This window comes from Thalassophryne amazonica, chromosome 2 (assembly GCF_902500255.1).
Source record: "Thalassophryne amazonica chromosome 2, fThaAma1.1, whole genome shotgun sequence".
In the NCBI taxonomy this organism is placed as follows: Eukaryota; Metazoa; Chordata; class Actinopteri; order Batrachoidiformes; family Batrachoididae; genus Thalassophryne; species Thalassophryne amazonica.
In genome coordinates, this window is record NC_047104.1 from 23,073,123 (window position 1) to 23,095,624 (window position 22,502).

The 22,502-nt window shown below is 41.6% G+C and overlaps 1 protein-coding gene across 1 annotated transcript in view; it reads left to right on the forward strand.

The window, feature by feature from the left end:
- Window positions 1-16,755, forward strand: part of LOC117503379 (intestinal mucin-like protein) — a 74,821-nt gene extending 58,066 nt beyond the window's left edge. Inside the window, exons 18-22 of the mRNA XM_034162597.1 lie at window positions 1,441-1,539; window positions 2,913-3,041; window positions 3,159-3,198; window positions 3,302-3,422; window positions 16,552-16,755. Coding sequence (XP_034018488.1) covers window positions 1,441-1,539; window positions 2,913-3,041; window positions 3,159-3,198; window positions 3,302-3,422; window positions 16,552-16,741 — 579 coding nt within the window. The 3' untranslated portion in view covers window positions 16,742-16,755. The remainder of the gene's footprint in view (window positions 1-1,440; window positions 1,540-2,912; window positions 3,042-3,158; window positions 3,199-3,301; window positions 3,423-16,551) is intronic.
- The last annotated feature ends 5,747 nt before the right edge of the window (window positions 16,756-22,502 follow it).

Below are 22,502 nucleotides of genomic sequence, written 5' to 3' on the forward strand. Positions count from 1 at the left end.
TCATTTTATTTAAAGCGGCAATTTGTTTTGAAGTTATTCCGACTGGACTCTGTCTCGGCTGCGCAGCGTTTGGAGCTGTGAAAACAGAACGGAGAACGATTCTCGTTTCTTGACTGCAACAAGACATGAGTCCCAGTTAGTGACTTTAATCCACACAAAAGTGACTCATGATATTTTAATGGCTTTGAGAGGGGTTAAGAAGTGGACTTACCGCTTCTGAAGAGCAACGAATCAAAGAGCCACGAGCCATTGAATCGAAGTATTGCTTCAATGGTTCACGGCTTCAAAGTGGAGTCGTGCTGCAGAAACAGTTGATTACAGAGCCACTGCAGACCAAACCCTGAATATCCGACTTTATTTGTACGTCCGTTATGACTCTGAAACACGGAAAAATCCGTATCATTTACGGACTATAGGTTGACATGAAAACCACGAAAAGCTGTGTTCACCACTGGGACACGTTCGGCACTATTCGGGATTATTCAAGTTTTTTTTTTTTTTTTTTTTACAGATGATGAACGATGCGTAAAAAATTTGACCGATGCAATTGCATCGGTCCAAACCGGTCTGGATCCGGGCCTGATGAGGATCAGGACCTCTAAACCCGAAGCCATGTTTCTCAGCAGGAAACCAATGGATTGCCTACTCCGGGTATGGAAAGCGGTCTTGCCCCAAGTGAAGGAGTTCAAGTACCTCAAGGTCTTGCTCATGAGTGAGGGGACAATGGAGCGTGAGATTGACCAGAGAATCAGTGCAGCAGAAATGGTATTGCATTTGCTCTACCGTACTGTTGTGATGAAACAGGAGTTGAGCCAAAAGCCGAAGCTCTCGATCTTCCGGTCAATCTTCATTCCTACTCTCACCTATAATCATTAGGGCTGGGTCATAACTAAACTACATCGCGGGTATAAGCAGCAAATGGGTTTCCTCAGAGGAGTCGCTGGTGTCTCCCTTAGAGATAGGGTGAGAAACTCAGTCATCCGTGGGGAGCTCCAAGTAGAGCTGCTGCTCCTTCACATTGAGAGGAGCCAGCTGAGGTGGTTTGTGCATCTGGTAAGGATGCCTCCTGGGCACCTCCCTAGGGAGGTGTTCCAGGCATGTCCAGCTGGGAGGAGACCCCGGAGAAGACCCAGGACTAGTTGGAGAGATTATATCTCCACACTGACTTGGGAACGCCTCGGGATCCCCCAGTCAGAGGTGGTACATGTGGCCCGGGAAAGGGAAGTTTGGAGTCCACCTGTCGGAGCTGTTGCCTCTGCGACCTGATCCTGGATAAGTGGTTGAAGATGAGTGAAGGAGCATGTGGTTTCTGAGGCGGCAGGAGGGTCGAACTTTTAAAATGACCCATTTATTAGGGGTCCAGATTTTCCAAATTTTCTATTTATTGATTTGCTAAACTGTTTTTTTTTTTTCTAACATTGACTGTCGCACTTTCTCCAGGGTTATGAATACCAGGAGGTACCGAACAAGTGCTGTGGGAAGTGTGTGCAGAAAAGCTGCATTTTCACCACCGAGGATAACATGACCCATGTCATTGAGGTCAGTACTGCAGCCATGCCAGCGTGAAGATGGAATTCTCAAGGTGTTTTCACAACAAGGCAATTATTATCCTACCAGAATTGTTTCTTAAAAAGGGGGCAGGGGGAGCATTTTCATGGGGTTCACTCAGAATGTACCTCATTCTTTTATTAATTTGCTCCTGACAGTCTTATCGAACTTATAGTTCTCAACAGACTATATTTACTAGATTTTTCAATTATGTACTTGAATAATTGTACTGAAAGATAACATTTCCGCATATATTTTTGGCCATTGTTTGCCCTGCAGTAGGTTAGACAGAGCAACTAAAACAGTTTAAGCACAAACTGTTGATAAGTTATATTCCCCCACATGCACTCAGAACAGGAAGGGGCTTTATTTTCAAATGACGTTTCCAATGCCTAATGTCTGACATTTTACTTCATTTCCGTGACGATAATTTCTCTTCTGATAATGTTTAGGTAAATCTAACATATTTCATTAAAATATATACATACACAAGTTTTTTTGCTTTAAAAAAATTACCTTTTATATATTCAAAATTATGGACTTAAAATTATATTTAATACAATTAATAACTTCAATTTCAAAAACAAACTAGATAATCTAAGATGGTTTGAGCAGCACCTAATGAATAAGAAATGAATTAAAATCTTTGGACATTTAGATATAATAAAAAAAACCAGCTAATTTGCATGTTTTGATGAAGGGACGTTTAAAAAAAAAGTAAAGTTGTCACGACTCAGTCATGTGATTTTGCGAACACCTGCACATTTCTGCTTTGGAGCAGGAAAATGATTCTTTTTCTGAAATATGTGCATTCATGTAAGTGTTGAGGTGACCAAGCGGTTAAGTATGCTTGTTTCCAGTGCGGAAGGTTCCCGGTTCAAACCCCTACCCCTAACCAATCTCCAATATGGAGTTGCATCTGGTAGGGCATATGACGTCAAACTCGTGCCAAATCAATATGTAGATCAGGGGTGGGCAACCTGTTCCAGAAAGAGCCATGAGGGTGCAGGTTTTCTTTGCAGCCACTGACTCCACCAGGTGATTTTACTGATTAATATCACTTTGAGCAGATGGAATCAGTTAATCAGTGAAATCACCTGGTGGAGTCAGTGGCTGCAAAGAAAACCTGCACCCTCATGGCTCTTTCTGGAACAGGTTGCCCACCCCTGATGTAGATCCTCCTTGGATATGCTGCAGTGATCCCGAGTGGAAAAAAGGGATAAGCCAAAGGGACTAACTTACCAGAATTAAAGGGAAACTCGTTTGATGCTTTTCGGTGAAGATAATGTCGGAACAAACTGATGCTGATAGTTGAACTAACTGCTGTTGCAAAGCTGAGATTTGTGTTTGTCCTGTTGTTACAGGTTAACAGCTCTTTTGTGCCCCCTAATGATAAGTGTTTGAAGTACACCTGCGAGAAAATTAACGGACAGTTTGTTACCAAGGAGAGACAGATCACCTGTCCTCCCTTCAACCCCTTGGACTGCGAGCCTGTGAGTTTGTCTTCCTTTTTGTGTCACTCGACTTCATGTACTTACAACTGAATAATTCCATCTTTATCTCAATGAGTTCACGTCAAAACCGTGTTAAATGAATTTTACCTCCTCCAGGGCACTGTGACTACGGATGCCAACAGATGCTGCAAAACTTGTACGTTTTATAACGAGTAAAGCACGTGCTGCTGTAATTAGGCTATTTGTGAACCACAGCTGGATGTTTGAATGAAAAACATGACAGTAACTTTGTGCTTCAGGCAAACTACGGAGTGTCTGCAAGCGCCACACCAAAGAGACTACGCTCGAGGTGAATGGCTGTAAGACCTTGGAGCCTGTCATAATCAACTTCTGCATGGGACACTGTGGAAGCATGTCCATGTGAGTCCACCCATCACTGCTCCACATTTGAGACCATGAAAACCATCTCAGAATTGATCTAAATCAAAATTAAATGAAAATTGTCTATAGTTTGTGCACCACGGGAGAAAGAGTAAAAAAAAAAATAAAATAAAACTTGATAAGTTGTTTGCATGTTTTCAGGACGTTCTAACACTCAAGGAGCTTGACATCGTTAGAATTTTCTTCTCACGGTGTGACAACAGACAAAAATGTGCACGTTTTAATCTAAAAAACATCCGGTTTTGTTGAGCACACAGTAAATCTAGAGCGTAGGTTGTCCTCGAACATCTGCACCAGGTTTTAACGGAGCACCAGTAAAACATTTAAATATCGTGTCAGATGAACATGCTTAGAATGGCTTAAATGAATACCTGGAGAAATGCACACAATGATGCATCATACACCGCAGAATCAGAATAATAATCATTTTCTTCATGATTATTCATCAATAAACCCCACATAAATCACAAAGAAATTGGAGATCAACATTCCAAAGCTAGCCACACTAGCATAAGCATTAACCTACTCAATTCACAAAGTAAACCTTTTATTTACTTTTGGTGGAATAGCACAAAATATTGAAGACAGAAATTAAACTTGTCAAACGCAATGTATACGTCAAGGCTTGGAGTCAAATGTTAACAGGTAAGTCCAAAATATGAGTGAGACAATTTTCAATTTCAATTTCTTTTCCTTTATATAGCGCCAAATCACAACACAGTTGCCTCAAAGCACTTCACACAGGTAAGGTCTAACCTTACCAACCCCCAGAGCAACAGTGGTAAGGAAAAACTCCCTCTGAGGAAGAAACCTCAAGCAGACCGGACTCAAAGGGGTGACCCTCTGTTTGGGCCATGCTACAAACATAAAGTACAGAACAATTCACAGAACAATTCACGGACAAATATACAAGAAATGCTATTGGCGCACAGGACAGGAGGGTCGCCAACACAAATACAACTCCCATCTCTGGATGGAGCTGCACCTTAAACAGACAGATAAAACAGAATCAGGCATCAGAAAGACAAAAAATACTGTATAATTTGCCAGCATTAATCAACAAGAAAAACAGAAGAAATACTAAGGTGATCACCGGCTACTAGCCCTAAACTTCACTAAAAGACCCAGAATTTAGGTAAAGTTGAGGCCGCGGCCCGCTCCGATTGCTAATAAATGAATTAAAAGAGTAAAAAGCGTAAAACAAAACTGTACCAGTATGCTAGCCATATGAAAGGGAAAATAAGTGCATCTTAAGTCTGGACTTGAAAATCTCCACAGAATCTGACTGTTTTATTGACGCAGGGAGATCATTCCACAGACCAGGTGCATGATAAGAGAAAGCTCTGTGACCCGCAGACTTCTTATTCACCTTAGGGACACAAAGTAGTCCTGCACCCTGAGAACGTAAAGCCCGGGCCGGTACGTAAGGTTTAATTAGGTCAGCTAGGTAGGGAGGTGCCAGTCCATGAATAATTTTATAGGTTAGTAGCAGAACCTTAAAATCTGATCTCACTGGGACAGGAAGCTACTGAAGGGATGCCAAAATGGGTGTAATGTGGCTGTACTTTCTGCTTCGTGTCAAAAGTCTGGCTGCAGCATTTTGAACCAATTGGAGACCCCTAATGCTAGACTGCTGTAAACCAGAAAATAGAACATTGCAGTAGTCCAATCTAGAAGAGATAAATGCATGGATCGGGGTCTCAGCATCAGCCATAGACAGGATGGGACGAATCTTCGCTATATTTCGCAGGTGGAAGAAAGCAGTCCTAGTAATATTTCTAATGTGGAGGCCAAAGGACAACGAAGGATCAAAAATTACCCCAAGGTTGCTCACTTTGTCAGTGTGATGTATGACACACGAGCCGAGACTGAGCGTTAACTGGTCAAATTGATGCCGATGTCTCACTGGACCAAGAACCATCATTTCAGTCTTATCAGAGTTTAAAAGTAGGACGTTTCTAGACATCCAACTTCTCACTGCTGCAAGGCAATTTTCTAAGGATTTTATGTGAACGAGATTACCAGCAGTTATCGGCATGTATAACTGAGTATCATCTGCATAGCAGTGAAAGGCAATCCCAAAACGCCGCAATATGTGCCCAAGGGGTACTATATAAAGGGAGAAAAACAGGGGGCCTAAGGCAGACCCCTGTGGAACCCCAAATTTCATGTCACTAAGGTTAGAGGTAGTGTTACTGTACAAAACACAGTGAGAATGACTGGTCAAGTATGATGTCAGCCATGCAAGGGCACTCCCAGTAATCCCAAAATGATTTTTCAGCCTATCAAGTAGAATATGATGATCCACTGTATCAAATGCAGCACTGAGATCTAACAGCAACAGAACCGTAGTGGTGTCCGAATCCATTGTAAGCAGAAGCTCATTCACCACCTTAGTGAGAGCCATCTCTGTGGAATGATATTTTCTAAAAGCAGACTGCAGTGGCTCAAAAAGATTATTCTCAGTAAGATAGTCTATGAGCTGCCGTGACACCACTTTTTCCAGAATGTTCGAGAAAAATTATATCGGCCGATAGTTTTTCAATACACTAGGGTCAAGATTAGGTTTCTTAAGTAATGGTTTAATCACTGCAGATTTGAAACATTTAGGAACAGATCCAGAAGTTAAAGAAAGATTAATCATTTCCAGCACAGTCGGCCCAAGAGTGGGCCACAGGTCCTTAAACAGTTTTGTTGGTATAGGATCAAATAAACAGGTTGTGCTTTTTGTTGACATTATGAGTTTTGTCAGCATGCCTAGTGAGATACTATTAAATTCTGTAAATCTAAGTAATACCTCAGTAGTGGCACCCACCTCAATAGCAGGGTGTAGTGGCTGGGTTAAGGCATGCTGGGATACGTTTAACCTGATGTCTTCTATTTTCTTCCCAAAGAAATCTAGGAAATGTTGTGCTGTAAAAGGAGAGCGAACTACAGGTGGTTGTCCATGCATAAGTGTTGCCACCGTGTCAAACAAGAACTTTGAGTTATGCTTGTTTTTGTTGATCAAATCAGAATAGTAGGTCCGCTTTGTAGCCAATAATGCATGCTTATAGTCTAAGATAGCATCACGCCACGCAAGGTGATATACTTCTAATTTTGAACAACGCCATTTCCATTCTAGAACTCTTGCTTTATGCTTGAGGTCACGCAGATAATCATTGAACCAAGGTGACTGTGATTTGGGGAGCGCAGTTTTAACACAGGTGGTGAAATCATGTCGAGTGCAGTTTTGAGCATTGAGTTTAAACTATCCACAAGTCTGTCTACTGACTGGGTATTTGTCAAATGTGAAGCTAAGACATCAGGCAGTCTAGCTTTGAGTTCAGTCTTAGTTGAGGAGTTGATGCATCGCCGTAATGACATATAAGGTTGTTGTTCCACTAAACACGGCAGCAAAACTGTAAACTTAATAAGTGAGTGATCAGAGACCACTGATGTAAGAGGCATGAGGTCAATATTCATGACAGCAATACCACGTGCGAGGACCAGATCCAGGGTATTTCCACTAATGTGCGTTGAACCCCGAATGCATTGCCGAAATCCTAATGCATCCACAAGTTCCATAAATGATTTGCAGAGGGGATCAGAAGGCTTATTTATATGAATGTTAAAGTCACCAATGATCAGAATATTATCTGCACTAGTTGACAAATTAGAGATGAATGCACCAAATTCATCGAAGAATTCAGAATATGGGCCAGGAGGCCTATATACAGTGACAAAGTAATATGACTGATTTTTATTCTTCTGACCTTGGCAATGTGTAGTATCCTAAGCGGAGCGGAGAATCAGGTGCTCAAACGAGTTATATTTGTAACCCCCAACAGCTAATAAGCTAAACCTAGATTTATAAATCAATCAATCAATCAATCAATTTTTTTATATAGCGCCAAATCACAACAAACGGTTGCCCCAAGGCGCTTTAAATAAGATAAATAAATAAATAAATAAGATAAGATAAATAAGATAAATAAGAGCAACACCCCCGCCTTGCTTCGCATCATGAGGGACGTGACTAAATGTATATGCTGGTGGGCAGGCCTCATTTAAGGGGAGGACAGCTGTAGGTTTAAGCCAGGTTTCACATAGCCCAATCATATCTAACTGATGATCAGTAATTAGATCATTGATCAACAATGATTTTGAGGACAGTGAGCTTATGTTAATGAGACCCAGTCTAAGGACCTCAGTGGGGTTGACAGTTGAACTGTTTGGGTTTAGGGGTGGTTCCAGAGTAGCATATATAAGATGCCTAGAAGTAGGTTTAGGTTTGAGACATTCCACGCGCATTGTAGGTGGCAGACATGAAATCTTTGCTATTCAATCAATCAATCAATCAATTTTTTATATAGCGCCAAATCACAACAAACAGTTGCCCCAAGGCGCTTTATATTGTAAGGCAAGGCCATACAATAATTATGTAAAACCCCAACGGTCAAAACGACCCCCTGTGAGCAAGCACTTGGCTACAGTGGGAAGGAAAAACTCCCTTTTAACAGGAAGACACCTCCAGCAGAACCAGGCTCAGGGAGGGGCAGTCTTCTGCTAGGACTGGTTGGGGCTGAGGGAGAGAACCAGGAAAAAGACATGCTGTGGAGGGGAGCAGAGATCGATCACTAATGATTAAATGCAGAGTGGTGCATACAGAGCAAAAAGAGAAAGAAACAGTGCATCATGGGAACCCCCCAGCAGTCTACGTCTATAGCAGCATAACTAAGGGATGGTTCAGGGTCACCTGATCCAGCCCTAACTATTGCTGGAACAACCAGTGGGCCATCCTCAATTTCAACATCATCCAATATAGTAATGGGTATTAAGTTTGGAAAGCATATCCCTCTATGATTTCTATAGACACAACTACGGAAGCAGGTCACAATCTCAACTTGTTGAAATTCCCTCCCTGGCAAATAAACTGCACTATCACCATAGTGGATTTTCTGCACTAAATTCCCCACTAAGCTAATGGATTCCACACCCACATTTGTCATAAGCCTTGCAGGGTCTCTAATCACCTGCTCCGTGGCCTGCTGTAGATTCCTAATGTTACCCTCCCTGTAGAGCTTTATCTATGTTCGCAGACAAGATGGCGGCGTCTTCCCCAGGAGGGTGGAGGCCATCCGGCATCAGCAGGCCATGGCAGCCCCAGAACAAAGGCCAGTTATCAATAAAGCTAAAGCCTTGCTGTCTACAAAACTGCACCTGCCACCTATTTAATGATGTCAGCCTGCTAAACGCCTCATCAGTACCCCGGGAGGGGAGGGGACCAGAGACTATTAATCGATGCTGACACATCTTTCTGGCAAGGTCACAAATCCTCTCTATGTCCATTTTTGTGACCTCTGAATGCTTCATCCTGATATCAATGGTGCCAACGTGAAAAACTATGTGACTATATCTCATGTCATGTTCCTTCATCTGTCTTCCCTTCTGCAGCGTCAGCACCCTAAGATGAGATGCAACGTCGGGAGCTCTGGCCCCAGGAATACTTTTAACGTCAGCCAGCGTCTGTAACCTGACTTTGCGGGTAATAGAATCCCCTATCACTAAAGTCCAGTGTTTTGGCCTGGAGACAGGAGTGGAAGTCACTTGTGGGCTCAGAGAATTCACATCAGGCAAATCCAAGGGGGAGAACCAATGCAATGCATATATGTTGCAACACAGTCTGTCACAGTCTGTTGACTTAGAGTCAACTATTGATTTTAAAAGGAAGTCGTTACAATAATCACAATGTATGATTTTTTTAAATAATTTATTTGTATGTTACTGCTGCAAATAAATATTTGAACACCTGTGAAAATCAATGTTAATATTTGGCACAGTAGCCTTTGTCTGCAATTACAGAGGTCAAACGTTTCCTGTAGTTTTTCACCAGGTTTGCACACACTGCAGCAGGGATTTTGGCCCATTCCTCCACACAGATCTTCTCTAGATCAAATCAAATCAAATCAATTTTATTTATATAGCGCCAAATCACAACAAACAGTTGCCCCAAGGCGCTTTATATTGTAAGGCAAAGCCATACAATAATTACGGAAAAACCCCAACGGTCAAAACGACCCCCTGTGAGCAAGCACTTGGCGACAGTGGGAAGGAAAAACTCCCTTTTAACAGGAAGAAACCTCCAGCAAAACCAGGCTCAGGGAGGGGCAGTCTTCTGCTGGGACTGGTTGGGGCTGAGGGAGAGAACCAGGAAAAGACATGCTGTGGAGGGGAGCAGAGATCAATCACTAATGATTAAATGCAGAGTGGTGCATACAGAGCAAAAAGAGAAAGAAACACTCAGTGCATCATGGGAACCCCCCAGCAGTCTAAGTCTATACAGCATAACTAAGGGATGGTTCAGGGTCACCTGACCCAGCCCTAACTATAAGCTTTAGCAAAAAGGAAAGTTCAGATCAGCCAGGTTACTGGGCTGTCGCTGAGAAACATGGAGTTTGAGCTCCCTCCAAAGATTTTCTATTGAGTTTAGGTCTGGAGACAGGCTAGGCCACTCCAGAACCTTGATATGCTTCTTACTGAGCCACTCCTTGGTTATCCTGGCTGTGTGCTTTGGGTCATTGTCATGTTGGAAGACCTATCTATGACCCATCTTCAGTGCTCTAACTGAGGGAAGGAGGTTGTTCCCCAAAATCACGCAATACATGGCCCCGGTCATCCTCTCAATACAGTGCAGTCGTCCTGTCCCATGTGCAGAAAAACACCCCCAAAGCATGATGCTTCCCCCCCATGCTTCACAGTAGGGACGGTGTTTTTGGGATGGTACTCAGCATTCTTCTTCCTCCAAACGCGGCGAGTGGAATTAAGACCAAAAAGTTCTATTTTGGTCTCATCTGACCACATAACTTTCTCCCATGACTCCTCTGGATCATCCAAATGGTCATGGGCAAACTTAAGACGGGCCTGGACGTGTGCTGATTTAAGCAGGGGAACCTTCCGTGCCATGCTTGATTTTAACCCATAACATCTTAGTGGAATTAACCACGGTAACCTTGGAAACAGTGGTGCCAGCTCTTTTCGGGTCATTGACCAGCTCCTCCCGTGCAGTTCTGGGCTGATTCCTCACCTTTCTTAGGATCATTGATACGCCTCGAGGTGGGATCTTGCATGGAGCCCCAGTCCGAGGGAGATTGACAGTCATGTTTAGCTTCTTCCATTTTCTAATAATTGCTACAACAGTTGATCTTTTTTCAGCAAGCTGCTTGGCAATTGCCCCGTAGCCCTTTCCAGCCTTGTGGAGGTCTACAATTTTGTCTCGGGTGTCTTTGGACAGCTTTTTGGTCTTAACCATGTTAGTTGGAGTCTTTATGCAGCTAATGACCTCAAATAGGTGCTTCTAATTTGGAATAAGTGGAGTGGACTTTTTAGAGGCAGACTAACAGGTCTTTGAGGGCCAGAATTTCTGCTGATTGGCAGGTGTTGAAATACTTATTTGCAGCAGTAACATGCAAATAAATTATTAAAAAATCATACATTGTGATTTCCGGATTTTTTTTTTTTTTTTCTCTCTCTCACAGTGGACATGCACCTAAGATGAAAATTTCAGACCCCTCCATGATTTCTAAGTGGGAGAACTTGCAAAATCGCAGGGTGTTCAAATACTTATTTTTTTCACTGTATGTATGTATATATATATATATATATATATATATATATATATATATATATATATATATATACGAGGTCTATTAGAAAAGTATCCGACCTTATTATTTTTTCAAAAACCATATGGATTTGAATCACGTGTGATTACATCAGACATGCTTGAACCCTCGTGGGCATGCAAGAGTTTTTTCACGCCTGTCGGTTACGTCATTCGCCTGTGGGCAGTCTTTGAGTGAGGAGTCGTCCACCCGCTCGTCGATTTTTTTCATTGTTTAGGAATGGCTCAGAGACTGTTGCTTTGTTTGATAAAATTTTTTTCAAAACTGTAAGGCACAACTGAGTGGACACCATTCAATAAATTCAGCTGGTTTTCGGTAAAAATTTTAACGGCTGATGAGAGATTTTGGTCTGGTAGTGTCGCTTTAAGGACGGTCCACGGCGCCTGACGGTGATCTGCGCTTCGAGGCGGCAGCGTCTCGCCGTTTCAAGTTGAAAACTTCCACATTTCAGGCTCTGCTGATGCAGTAAGTCGTCAGAGAACAGAGAACTTTCAGAAGAAGTCGGCATGAGGAGTTTATTCGGACATTCCATTGTTAACGGTCATTTTGTAATGAAAGAACGTGCGGGCAGAGTCGCATGTCGGGCTGGACCCGACCGCGGGGGGTCGCGGCAGGAAAAACACCTCCGTTGGAAATCTTAACGGGCAAGTTGGAACATGCCCAAGCTGTTAAACAATTTCTCAGTTACTCACTTGTTGAAAGCCATTAAAAGCCGCCTGAATTCTACAAATGGTTTTCAACACGGAGGTGTTTTTCCTGTCGCGGCGCACAGATTTGCCGAGTCGTCACGGAAACGACTCGGCGAATTTGCGCGTACGTCTTTCATTAAAAAAATGTCCTTAAACAGTGGAATGTCCGCATAAATTCCTCATGCCGGCCTCTTCTGAATCTTCTCTGTTCTCTCACGATGTCCTGGGTGAATTAAGCCTTAAATTAGGATGGTTTCAGCTCGAAACAGGCCGACGACAGCGCCTGGAAGCGCTGCAGGACGTCCCGCTCCGTGGGAAGTCCTTACACCGACAGAAACACCCCATAATCTCTCATCAGCCGTTAAACTTTTCACAGAAAACCAGCTTAATTCCTCGAATAGTGTCCACTCGGATATTCCTCACAGGTCCAGAAAAAATTTTGATAAAGCAACGCGCGCCGTCTCGAGCAGCATGTGAAACAAAGGAATTCAGCCGAGAGGGCGGGACCACATCTCACTCAAGGCCTGCCCACAGGGAAATGACGTCACCGACACGCGTGAAAAAACTCACGCATGCGCACGAGGGTTCAAGCATGATTGGTGTAATCGCATGTCATTCAAATCCATATAGTTAAAAAAAAAAATAAAAGGGTCGGTTTATTATCTAAGAGACCTCGTATATATATATGTGTGTGTGTGTGTTTCCCTGGTGATTTTAGATTAATAAAACTAGCAGGCAGCTAGCTGATTCATGCTGTGTTGGCTTATATGAGATGTAAGATGCTGTGGCTGAATAAAATACAGCTAATTTACTCCTTCTCTATTCTGTATAAAAGGTCTGGACTTCATCACGGTGCTGTTGTGTTGTCAGAGTGGTAACCAAAGTGAATTATACCAGTGAATTATACTTATTACGTCCTTGGCGGACGTAATAAAACCATCGGCATTTATTTGTCTGTCTGTTAGCAGGAGTACGCCAATACTATTGCACGGATTTTGATGAAATTTTCACCACAGATAGATATTAGGCCATGGAAGACTGCATTAAATTTTGGAGGTGACCCGGAACCAGATTCTGGATCAAGATTTCACTTTATATACGCTTTGAAGGATTACATCAAAACTACTTCACGGATTCTCACCAAATTTGCACCACAGATAGATATCATATTAGGGCATGGAAAACTCCACTGAATTTTGGAGGTGATCCAGTGTCACTGACTGAATGGTCCCCCGACCGAAAACTCAGTCCGCCCTGCCTTCACTGTGCATGTGTCATTTCTGAGCTTCATCAGCGATTCACCAATTATCGCCTTGTTTCTGCCTCAAACTGCACTCCAGTCATCAACTACAACCCCTGGCAAAAATTATGGAATCACCGGCCTCAGAGGATGTTCATTCAGCTGTTTAATTTTGTAGAAAAAAAGCAGATCACAGACATGACACAAAACTAAAGTCATTTCAAATGGCAACTTTCTGGCTTTAAGAAACACTATAAGAAATCAAGAAAAAAAGATTGTGGCAGTCAGTAACGGTTACTTTTTTAGACCAAGCAGAGGAAAAAATATGGAATCACTCAATTCTGAGGAAAAAATTATGGAATCACCCTGTAAATTTTCATCCCCCAAATTAACACCTGCATCAAATCAGATCTGCTCATTGACATTGACCCTATGTGTATTTTTGCAAGGAATGTTTTTGCAGTTTTTGCTCTATGGAAAGATGCATTATCATCTTGAAAAATGATTCATCATCCCCAAACATTCACCAAACAAAAGTTCCAGCATCATCACCTTGCCCAATGCAGATTCGAGATTCATCACTGAATATGACTTTCATCCAGTCATCCACAGTCCACAATTGCTTTTCCTTAGCCCATTGTAACCTTTTTTTCTGTTTAGGTGTTAATGATGCCTTTCGTTTAGCTTTTCTGTATGTAAATCCCATTTCCTTTAGGCGGTTTCTTACAGTTCGGTCACAGACGTTAACTCCAGTTTCCTCCCATTCGTTCCTCCTTTGTTTTGTTGTACATTTTTTGATTTTTGAGACATATTGCTTTAAGTTTTCTGTCTTGACGCTTTGTCTTCCTTGGTCTACCAGTATGTTTGCCTTTAACAACCTTCCATGTTGTTTGTATTTGGTCCAGAGTTTAGACACAGCTGACTGTGAACAACCAACATCTTTTGCAACATTGCGTGATGATTTACTCTCTTTTAAGAGTTTGATAATCCTCTCCTTTGTTTCAATTGACATCTCTCGTGTTGGAGCCATGATTCATGTCAGTCCACTTGGTGCAACAGCTCTCCAAGGTGGTTCACTCCTTTTAGATGCAGACTAACGAGCAGATCTGATATGATGCAGGTGTTAGTTTTGGGGATGAAAATTTACAGGGTGATTCCATAATTTTTTTCCTCAGAATTGAGTGATTCCATATTTTTTTCCTCTGCTTGGTCTAAAAAAGTAACCGTTACTGACTGCCACAATCTTTTTTTCTTGATTTCTTATAGTGTTTCTTAAAGCCAGAAAGTTGCCATTTGAAATGACTTTAGTTTTGTGTCATGTCTGTGATCTGCTTTTTTTCTACAAAATTAAACAACTGAATGAACATCCTCCGAGGCCGGTGATTCCATAATTTTGGCCAGGGGTTGTATCCAAGCATCAGATATCTGAAGCTTTTGCACAACAATCATTTCCACATAATTTCAGCATTATTTCATAATAAAAGACCGCGGGACCGATTAGAGCACCACAGCAGCATGTCTGAGTCTGACGTACTGCTGCGCCTACGTCATTTCGGAGCGTCATTAGCAATTTCTCCAATTATCGCCTCATTTCTGCTTAAAACTGACTTTAGAATGATTTAAGAGGTTTTATTTTGTCGTCTGATGGTTAATAATCACATTATTCCACATCACATCACATTATTTGATCGCTTTGGGTGTAGAGTCAGACTCAGGGTCAGTCTCAGACGCATGCGTAGTGAAGGCACAGTGAAGGCTGAGCGGACCAATTTTTAGAGGGAACCGTTCGGTCAGCGACACCAGAACCGGATTGGCGGACGTCAGAAATCCCTGATTGCTCTTATTTAATGATTATTTCACAGCAGTTACATTCAATAGCACAAGTCATCTAGAAGTTGAGTCTTTTATTAAGAAAGACATTTATGACAGTTTAGTTATTTGAAGAAACAACAACTGGAAGAATATGTTGAGTAATAAGTCCAGTAAGGACTGGAACAACTTTCTTTTTAATAAAATTTTGCTCTCTGAAGTACTTTTTTTAATAACTTCTTAATTTTGCTCTCTGAATGACACCAGATGATGCATTTAACTTAAAAATACACATGCCATGGAGTGTACAGTGTCACTGTACTCAAAAGTATGGAACACTTGGTATTTCACACATTTTAATTTGTTTATGCCATTTCAAAAACAAAAAAAAAAAAAAAAATCTAAAATTATCTTCCTTAAACTCAAACTGAAAGCAAGTCTCTATAACTTGATATAAATTAAATAAATATATAACTGATTACTATTTACAGATGCTATACCAAAGTGTAGCATTGCTTATGTAACCCATCGTCTTGGCTTTTATATTTTTAATTAATTCATATCAAGTTTTAGAGATTTACTTTAAGGAACAATTTTAGAAAATTTTATACTGTATATTTTTTGTATTTAAAATGGCATAAACTAATTAAAATGTGTGAAATACCAAGTGTTCCAATACTTATGGAGGGCACAGTATCCTAACCTTATGAGTGCAAAATGAGTGACTGTTCTGTTTAAGAATGTTTCATTTTCACTGTTGCTGCACATTGTGTGAAAACAGTCATATCGTACATCATATCGATAGAGATGTAATGTTAGCTTCAACATTGAGATCTGATAATTTGGCCAAATTGTGCAGCCCTACTTAACTTGTTGAAAAGTTTTAAGATTAATTAAAAAAAAACATAACATTCCATTGTTGTCCACATTTAAAAAAAATGCTTAAAATGGCGGCTGGGGGGGAGGGGAGTTAAAAAGGGCTGTAGTTAAGGAGTTTGGGGGCAAAGCCCTCCATAAGCAGAAGGCTTTTAGCCATGCTAATGCTCCCCAGAAGCATTTACTGATAAAGTCTGGAGGACCTAAATGACATGGTGAGATACTGAAGAGCTTTGCTCGTTCATGTCCACGACATTGTGTCCGAACCGTATGCAGATCTGACCACACACCTGTATTTACTGCAGACTCAGTATTCCTGCCATTTAATAAATACGACCATTGAAGCATAAACAAAAACTGGAATCAACAACTCCAAACATTCACATAGGTTTTATTTTATAGGATTTGCAAATCATTTACAGGAACAAACGCAATGAAGTACACCAAAGTGATGTTTAAGCAAAAATTATATGCCACCTGCATGGAGATTATGTGGGTATGTAGTACAACCTGTACATTTCTTCTTACAAAAAAAGTCTTGTAATCACTGCAGTAATTGATAAACATTTAATACAATTTTAAATAATTTAAAGTTTATTCATGATTTCTTTGGATTTACATGTTTCCACCCTAGTTGAGACCAATAGATTTGCTCAGTTTGACTGTACACATGCACGCATGCACACACACACAACACAGTTCATAAACTCCGCTACAAAACAACAAACACGCGGGAATAAAAACCAAGTTCAGCACAAACTTTAATCAGATTGTTTTGTTGAATTTTGAGTGAATATTTCTTCACGTTGGCCTCTCGTGTTTGTGTGCAGGTATTCTGCATCCACCAACTCAATGATGCATCACTGCAAGTGCTGCCAAGAGGTGCTGACCAGTAAAAAGCAGGTGACGTTGGTCTGCGACAACGGCATCGAGGTTCCGCACACCTACGCCACAGCGGAGACGTGCAGCTGCACACGGGCTCACTGCGTCAAGTGGGCCGAATATGGGGACCGGCGCTGAGTGCACACATTCACAAGCAGACCATGACTTCTCTCTGGACTAAAGAGGCCCACCGACTTCTTTCAGGCATGATTCTTATCTTCTGAGGCCACACTCACCAAGTCATCATTATCTAAACATTATGACTGTTAATAAAGAGAAACCTGTGCAAACTCACCCCAGACTTGTGTATTAATATCAACACTGAACATTTCTTTGAAATTTTATATGCAAAAATGGGAACAATAGCTGTTTTTTTTTTTTGGTGAAAGTTTGTCATGTTAGAATTTAAACTTTAGGTACAACCAAAAATAGCTGTTCAGACGTTGCACCGCTGCTAATATCGGACAGAGGAAAGCAAGAAGCCGACAAGCTTATCTGAAGCTATACCTACTTTAACCATACAAGAGGGGTCTAGGATGAAGCCAAGTTAGTAGGTTAGTAAGGCTGCCACAGCTTTTAGGGACACAACCTGTCCAGTACCTGGGTGTCCACACTGACAACATACTGGACTGGACTGTGAACACAGATGCTGTGTATAAGAAAGGTCAGAGCTGACTGTACTTCCTCAGGAGGCTCAGATCTTTCAATGGCTGCAGAAATATTTTGCAGATGTTTTATCACTCTGTGGTCTCCAGCGTCATCTTCTATGCTGTAGTGTGCTGGTGCAGCAGGCTGAAGGAGGCTGACACAAACAGGCTCAACAAGCATTATCAGGAGAGCTGGCTCTGTCCTGGGGGGTGAGCTGGAGTCTGTGGTGGAGGTGTCAGAGAGGCGGATGTTGAGGAAACTGCTCAGCATCCGGGACAACACCTCCCACCCCCTGCATGCCACACTGACGTCCTGTCAGAGCACCTTCAGTCGTAGACTGAGACCACAGAGGTGCACCACAGAACACCACAGGAGGTCTTTCCTGTCACAATCAGACTGTATAATTTCCCCAATGAACAGAGTTATTCAGTTACTCAGAGTTATGTGCAATATTGTCGAACATCTTGTGCAAATGTCTTAAGAAAAAACTGTTTACCATCACTGTTTTGGTACTCTTGGCAAAATATTTTTCTTTGGGATAAATAAAGTTGATCTTTTATTCTTAACTTGTGCTGGAAAAAAGGAAAACTAATCTGATCAAGAAAAGGTCATGTTCAGGTTTTCAGCATCAAACAGCCATAAGAAGCTACTGGAACACTGATTAGTGGACTACACAATATAAACAGGTTCAGGTTACTTGTAGGATGGGGTTGTTTTAATTTATAAAGCCATTTTCAAAAAGGTGAGGAGAGTCATGAAAAAACAAAACATAAACCTAATCCTAATAAAGACAATACTCAATCTATAACTTTGATCTTTAACTTTTATGTGGAGGTGATGGTTTAGTGGTTAAGCGTTGGACTTCAGATCAGAGGATCCTCAGTTCCAAACCCAGCCAGTCTGGAAAAACCACTAAGGGCCCTTGGGTGAGGTCCTTAGTCCCCTAGTTGCTCCCGTTGTGTAGTGAGCGCCTTGCACGGAAGCACCCTGACATCGGTGTGTGAATGGGTGAATGCAAGGCATCATTGTAAAGCACTCAACTTCTGACGCAGATGAAAAAGTGCTATATAAATGCACTCCATTTAACATTTGATCAGGCCAAGAATCTGAAAAGTGATTTCCACTTCTTCCCTGTGGGACAGTCAGACATTAAGTCACTTCTTGATGACTAAATTTTAACATTACTACATCAGGTTTAAAGCTGAACAGCGCTGAATGTCGGACATTGACAGATTAAAATATATATATATATATATATATATATATATATATATAGAGATACGAGGGCTGTCCGTAAAGTATAGGTCCTTTTTATTTTTTTCAAAAACTATATGGATTTCATTCATGTTTTTACGTCAGACATGCTTGAACCCTCGTGCGCATGCGTGAGTTTTTCCACGCCTGTCGGTGACGTCATTTGCCTGTGAGCACTCCTTGTGGGAGGAGTCGTCCAGCCCCTCGTCGGAATTCCTTTGTCTGAGAAGTTGCTGAGAGACTGGCGCTTTTTTGATCAAATTTTTTCTAAACCTGTGAGACACATCGAAGTGGACATGGTTCGAAAAATTAAGCTGGTTTTCAGTGAAAATTTTAACAGCTGATGAGAGATTTTGAGGTGATTCTGTCGCTTTAAGGACTTTTCACGGTGCGAGACGTCGTGCAGCACTCTCAGGCGGCGTCATCAGCCTGTTTCAAGCTTAAAACCTCCACATTTCAGGCTCTATTGATCCAGGACGTCGTGAGAGAACAGAGACGTTTCAGAAGAAGTCGGTTTCAGCATTTTATCCGGATATTCCACTGTTAAAGGAGATTTTTTTAATGAAAGACGTGCGGACGGGTCCGCGCATCGGGACGCAGCCGACGCGGCGCGGCGGCACAGGAAAAACACCTCCGTGTTTAACCATTTGTTAAAATCCAGTTGGCTTTTGATGGCTTTCAGTGGAGTGAGTATATGAGAAATTGTTTATCAGCTGGAGATGTTCCAACTTGTCCTTAAGGCTTCCAGCAGAGGTGTTTTCCTGTGACGGAGCGTCGCGGCGGCTGCGAGCCGACGCTGCAATCCGCCCGCACGTCTTTCATTAAAAAAAATCTCCCTTAACAGTGGAATATCCGGATAAAATGCTGAAACCGACTTCTTCTGAAACTTCTATGTTCTGTGAGCGATATGTATGTAACGGATTAGTGAAATCAGGAGGTGCCAAACATCTACGGTGAATCCTGAATCGGGGATGTGTGCCTCATTTAATGGCCGGGTCAAAATTTCCTCTGAAATTTGTTTTTTGCCAAATGTATTTGATCCATTATCAAAATGTAATCAGCATGTGCACTGTAAAAAAAAAAAAAATAAAATAAAATATGATAGACGAAGGAGTGAAGGCAGCAAAGTGTCAAATCACAGCCTTTTGCAGCTGCTGCAAAATTGGAAAAATTGTTTTCATGGTGTGAAAAAATAAACGGTCGGGCTTTTAATCATGGAAATGACTCTAGTCCCACATGCGAGGGGTTTTAATGGAAATACACTGCAATCGGACGGGACATTTTATCCAATGTGAGTGAAAAATCTGCTGTACAAAAACCGTTATGTACGGTGTTTATTGAATAGAAAACAATACAAAAACTTTGGGACTTTTTTGTCCGGTGACTGTGAATATCTGGTTTATACGATGACGTTTTAGGTGAGTTTTACTGTACATGGGACTGAACAATAAATTTACCTCTCAAAGCTTTGATGACGAAGTCGGCTTCCATCCCACACGGCTGACTTTATTTTTCCAAGTTTTTCTTCTGTTCGGATCTGAAGGGAATCTGTACATCTTGAAGCCCTTGTTGTGTCTATTTGTGCATCCAAACACACAACAACCTGGCATTTTCAGTGAATTAATAAATAAAATAGCTGGATTTCCATGCAGACAGATTAACAGCAGACACAATTTTGAACCCAAGATGACCGTTTTTTTCCCCCAACTCCTCATGTCACCACTCTCAAGGCACTCTAGTTGTGGTGAAACACTGACACTCTGCTGCGTTTGTAACAGCTCTGGAATGAATAAAAACACGTCAAAGGATTAGAAGCCGAACAAACAGCACAAACCACAGACCGCCTGAAAAACACCAGGACTCTGAGCCCAATCAGCTTCAGGACATCCGTAATTAAGGTACAGAGTAATTCAAGGTAGTGTTCTAAACCTAAAAGCTCCGAGCACTCTGTTAAAACAGCAACTGTGGAGGTTTACTGTCACTACCCACATTAACAAGGACAAATGAATCAAACTAATTACTAAAGCTCAGCCTGTTTGAACAAAGATGAGGCCCGACGGGGCTCCAGCCGACAGCAGTGTGTAATTTCCACTGGCTGATGGACAGATTGATCTTTTTTTTTTCGGGTTGTTTATGGGGACTAGTTTTGAATGGTGGATTTCTCTCACACACCCCAACTGCCTCACCACCACTTCTGGATCAGCCTCTGAGAAATGAACAAACAGTGCAACTTTATCCAGCAGATTTTGGGAAATCTGTCCGTGTAATCCAGCAGCAGCAGGTGAAGGAAGTGGCCACTGAGAAACATCCAAACTTCTTCCCCACATATCTGACCTGCTACAACTGATGAAGTGACACGCTGGGACCGTTTGGCACGAGTGGATTAAGTACTGTAAAAATATACCCACAGATTTAAGAGGAAAAAAAAATCAATCAGGTTCTGTTCTCAAGACGAAAGAAATGTCGGTTGATATTTACAAGTATCAAGCCCAACATGACAATTTGAGTCTATCGTTCCTGCCCACTGTGACGTTCAGAACTTCAGACATCACCACGTCCCTGTTCACGCTCAGACTTTAATCATTTCTCCTTTTTAAAAAAATAACTTAAGCTCATAGACAAAGTGCTCAGATCTCAAAATGTTATGCAGCAGATACTCAAAAATAGGGAAAGACATTAATCTGGCTTTCCACTGCCAATATTTGACCCCCAATTGGGTATGTTTTTGGTGGGGGTACCAGATTAAGGCATGAAAACAGGTGCAGTCTGTGTTAAAAGTAGAGTTGTAGAACACTGGGAACAATCAGGAAGGTTCTAAACATGTTTTATTTAATATTGTAACACAGACAGATAGTGAGCCACAAAATGTAAATAATCCCATGTAATTTGTGCAGGTGGGGGTAATATGTCTCTGCTACTTAACTTTTTATAGATGGCTTTGTTTTGTTTTAACCAATTAAGACCAATTTAAGATACAGAAATTTAAAATACAAAGCACGACTCACATCATTGGCCCTGTCCATACTCTGACACGGTTGCCAATAATAGTAGGAAGCACAAATTTCACTTGCTATTTTAATAAATCATTTTTGGAATCAGGAAGTAAATCTGTGCCAAAATTCTGAAATGGGAGGCCGTCTTTAGTGACTGCTGGAGGCTGCTGTTCATAATGCATATTAAAAAAAAGTTGTACTTTGTACTCATAGAAATGCTAACCCATTTCCAGCTCCAGAGTAACAGTAAAGGGGCCACTGCCTGTGTGTGTACCATCTTGATGTAAGAAGACAGACCCACAATGTGCTGAAAGACGTATTTTTGTATTATTACTATTTTTCCATTCAATCTTATACAAAGTGTTTTCCTAGTCAAGAAATTAAATCTTGACTAAATACATGTTCACGCTGTGTTTGAATCACTATTTTTACATTAAAATGATCAGAAGACACCATCGTAAGATTTTACACAGCCTCAACATGTGTACACCTACACTTTAAGACACGTTACTAGAGGCTTGCTGTGCATGAACGATTACCAATAAAATGAAGATAACTAGACAATCCACCTAGTTGTCTGAAGAACATTTTCATAGGTCTGAATCCGGCTCTGTTCAAAACAAAGCGTGTGATTTTAAGCAGGAATGTAAACCTCTGTATCCTTTTAACAGCAGATACAACAAATGACAGAGCAGTTACATACAGAGCGCCTGGTAAGATGTGCTGCCTGGACCCTGAGGAGACATCCAGCCATGATACGGCGACAGTGAACATGACACCTGGGCTGCGGCAGACAGCAGCTTGCTTCTAGGAAAATCTGCCCGTCTGGGTGTCAGGTGGGACACAAAAAGCAGTTCTAGGAAGTGGTGGATGAGGCAAAATGCAGAATCAGTGCATGTTCCAAAACCTGACACCCCCCACCTCCCCCCACACACACACACACCATCTGTGACAACAACCCCTAAAGTTAATGCTTAAATAAATGTGACGCTGATACTATCGTT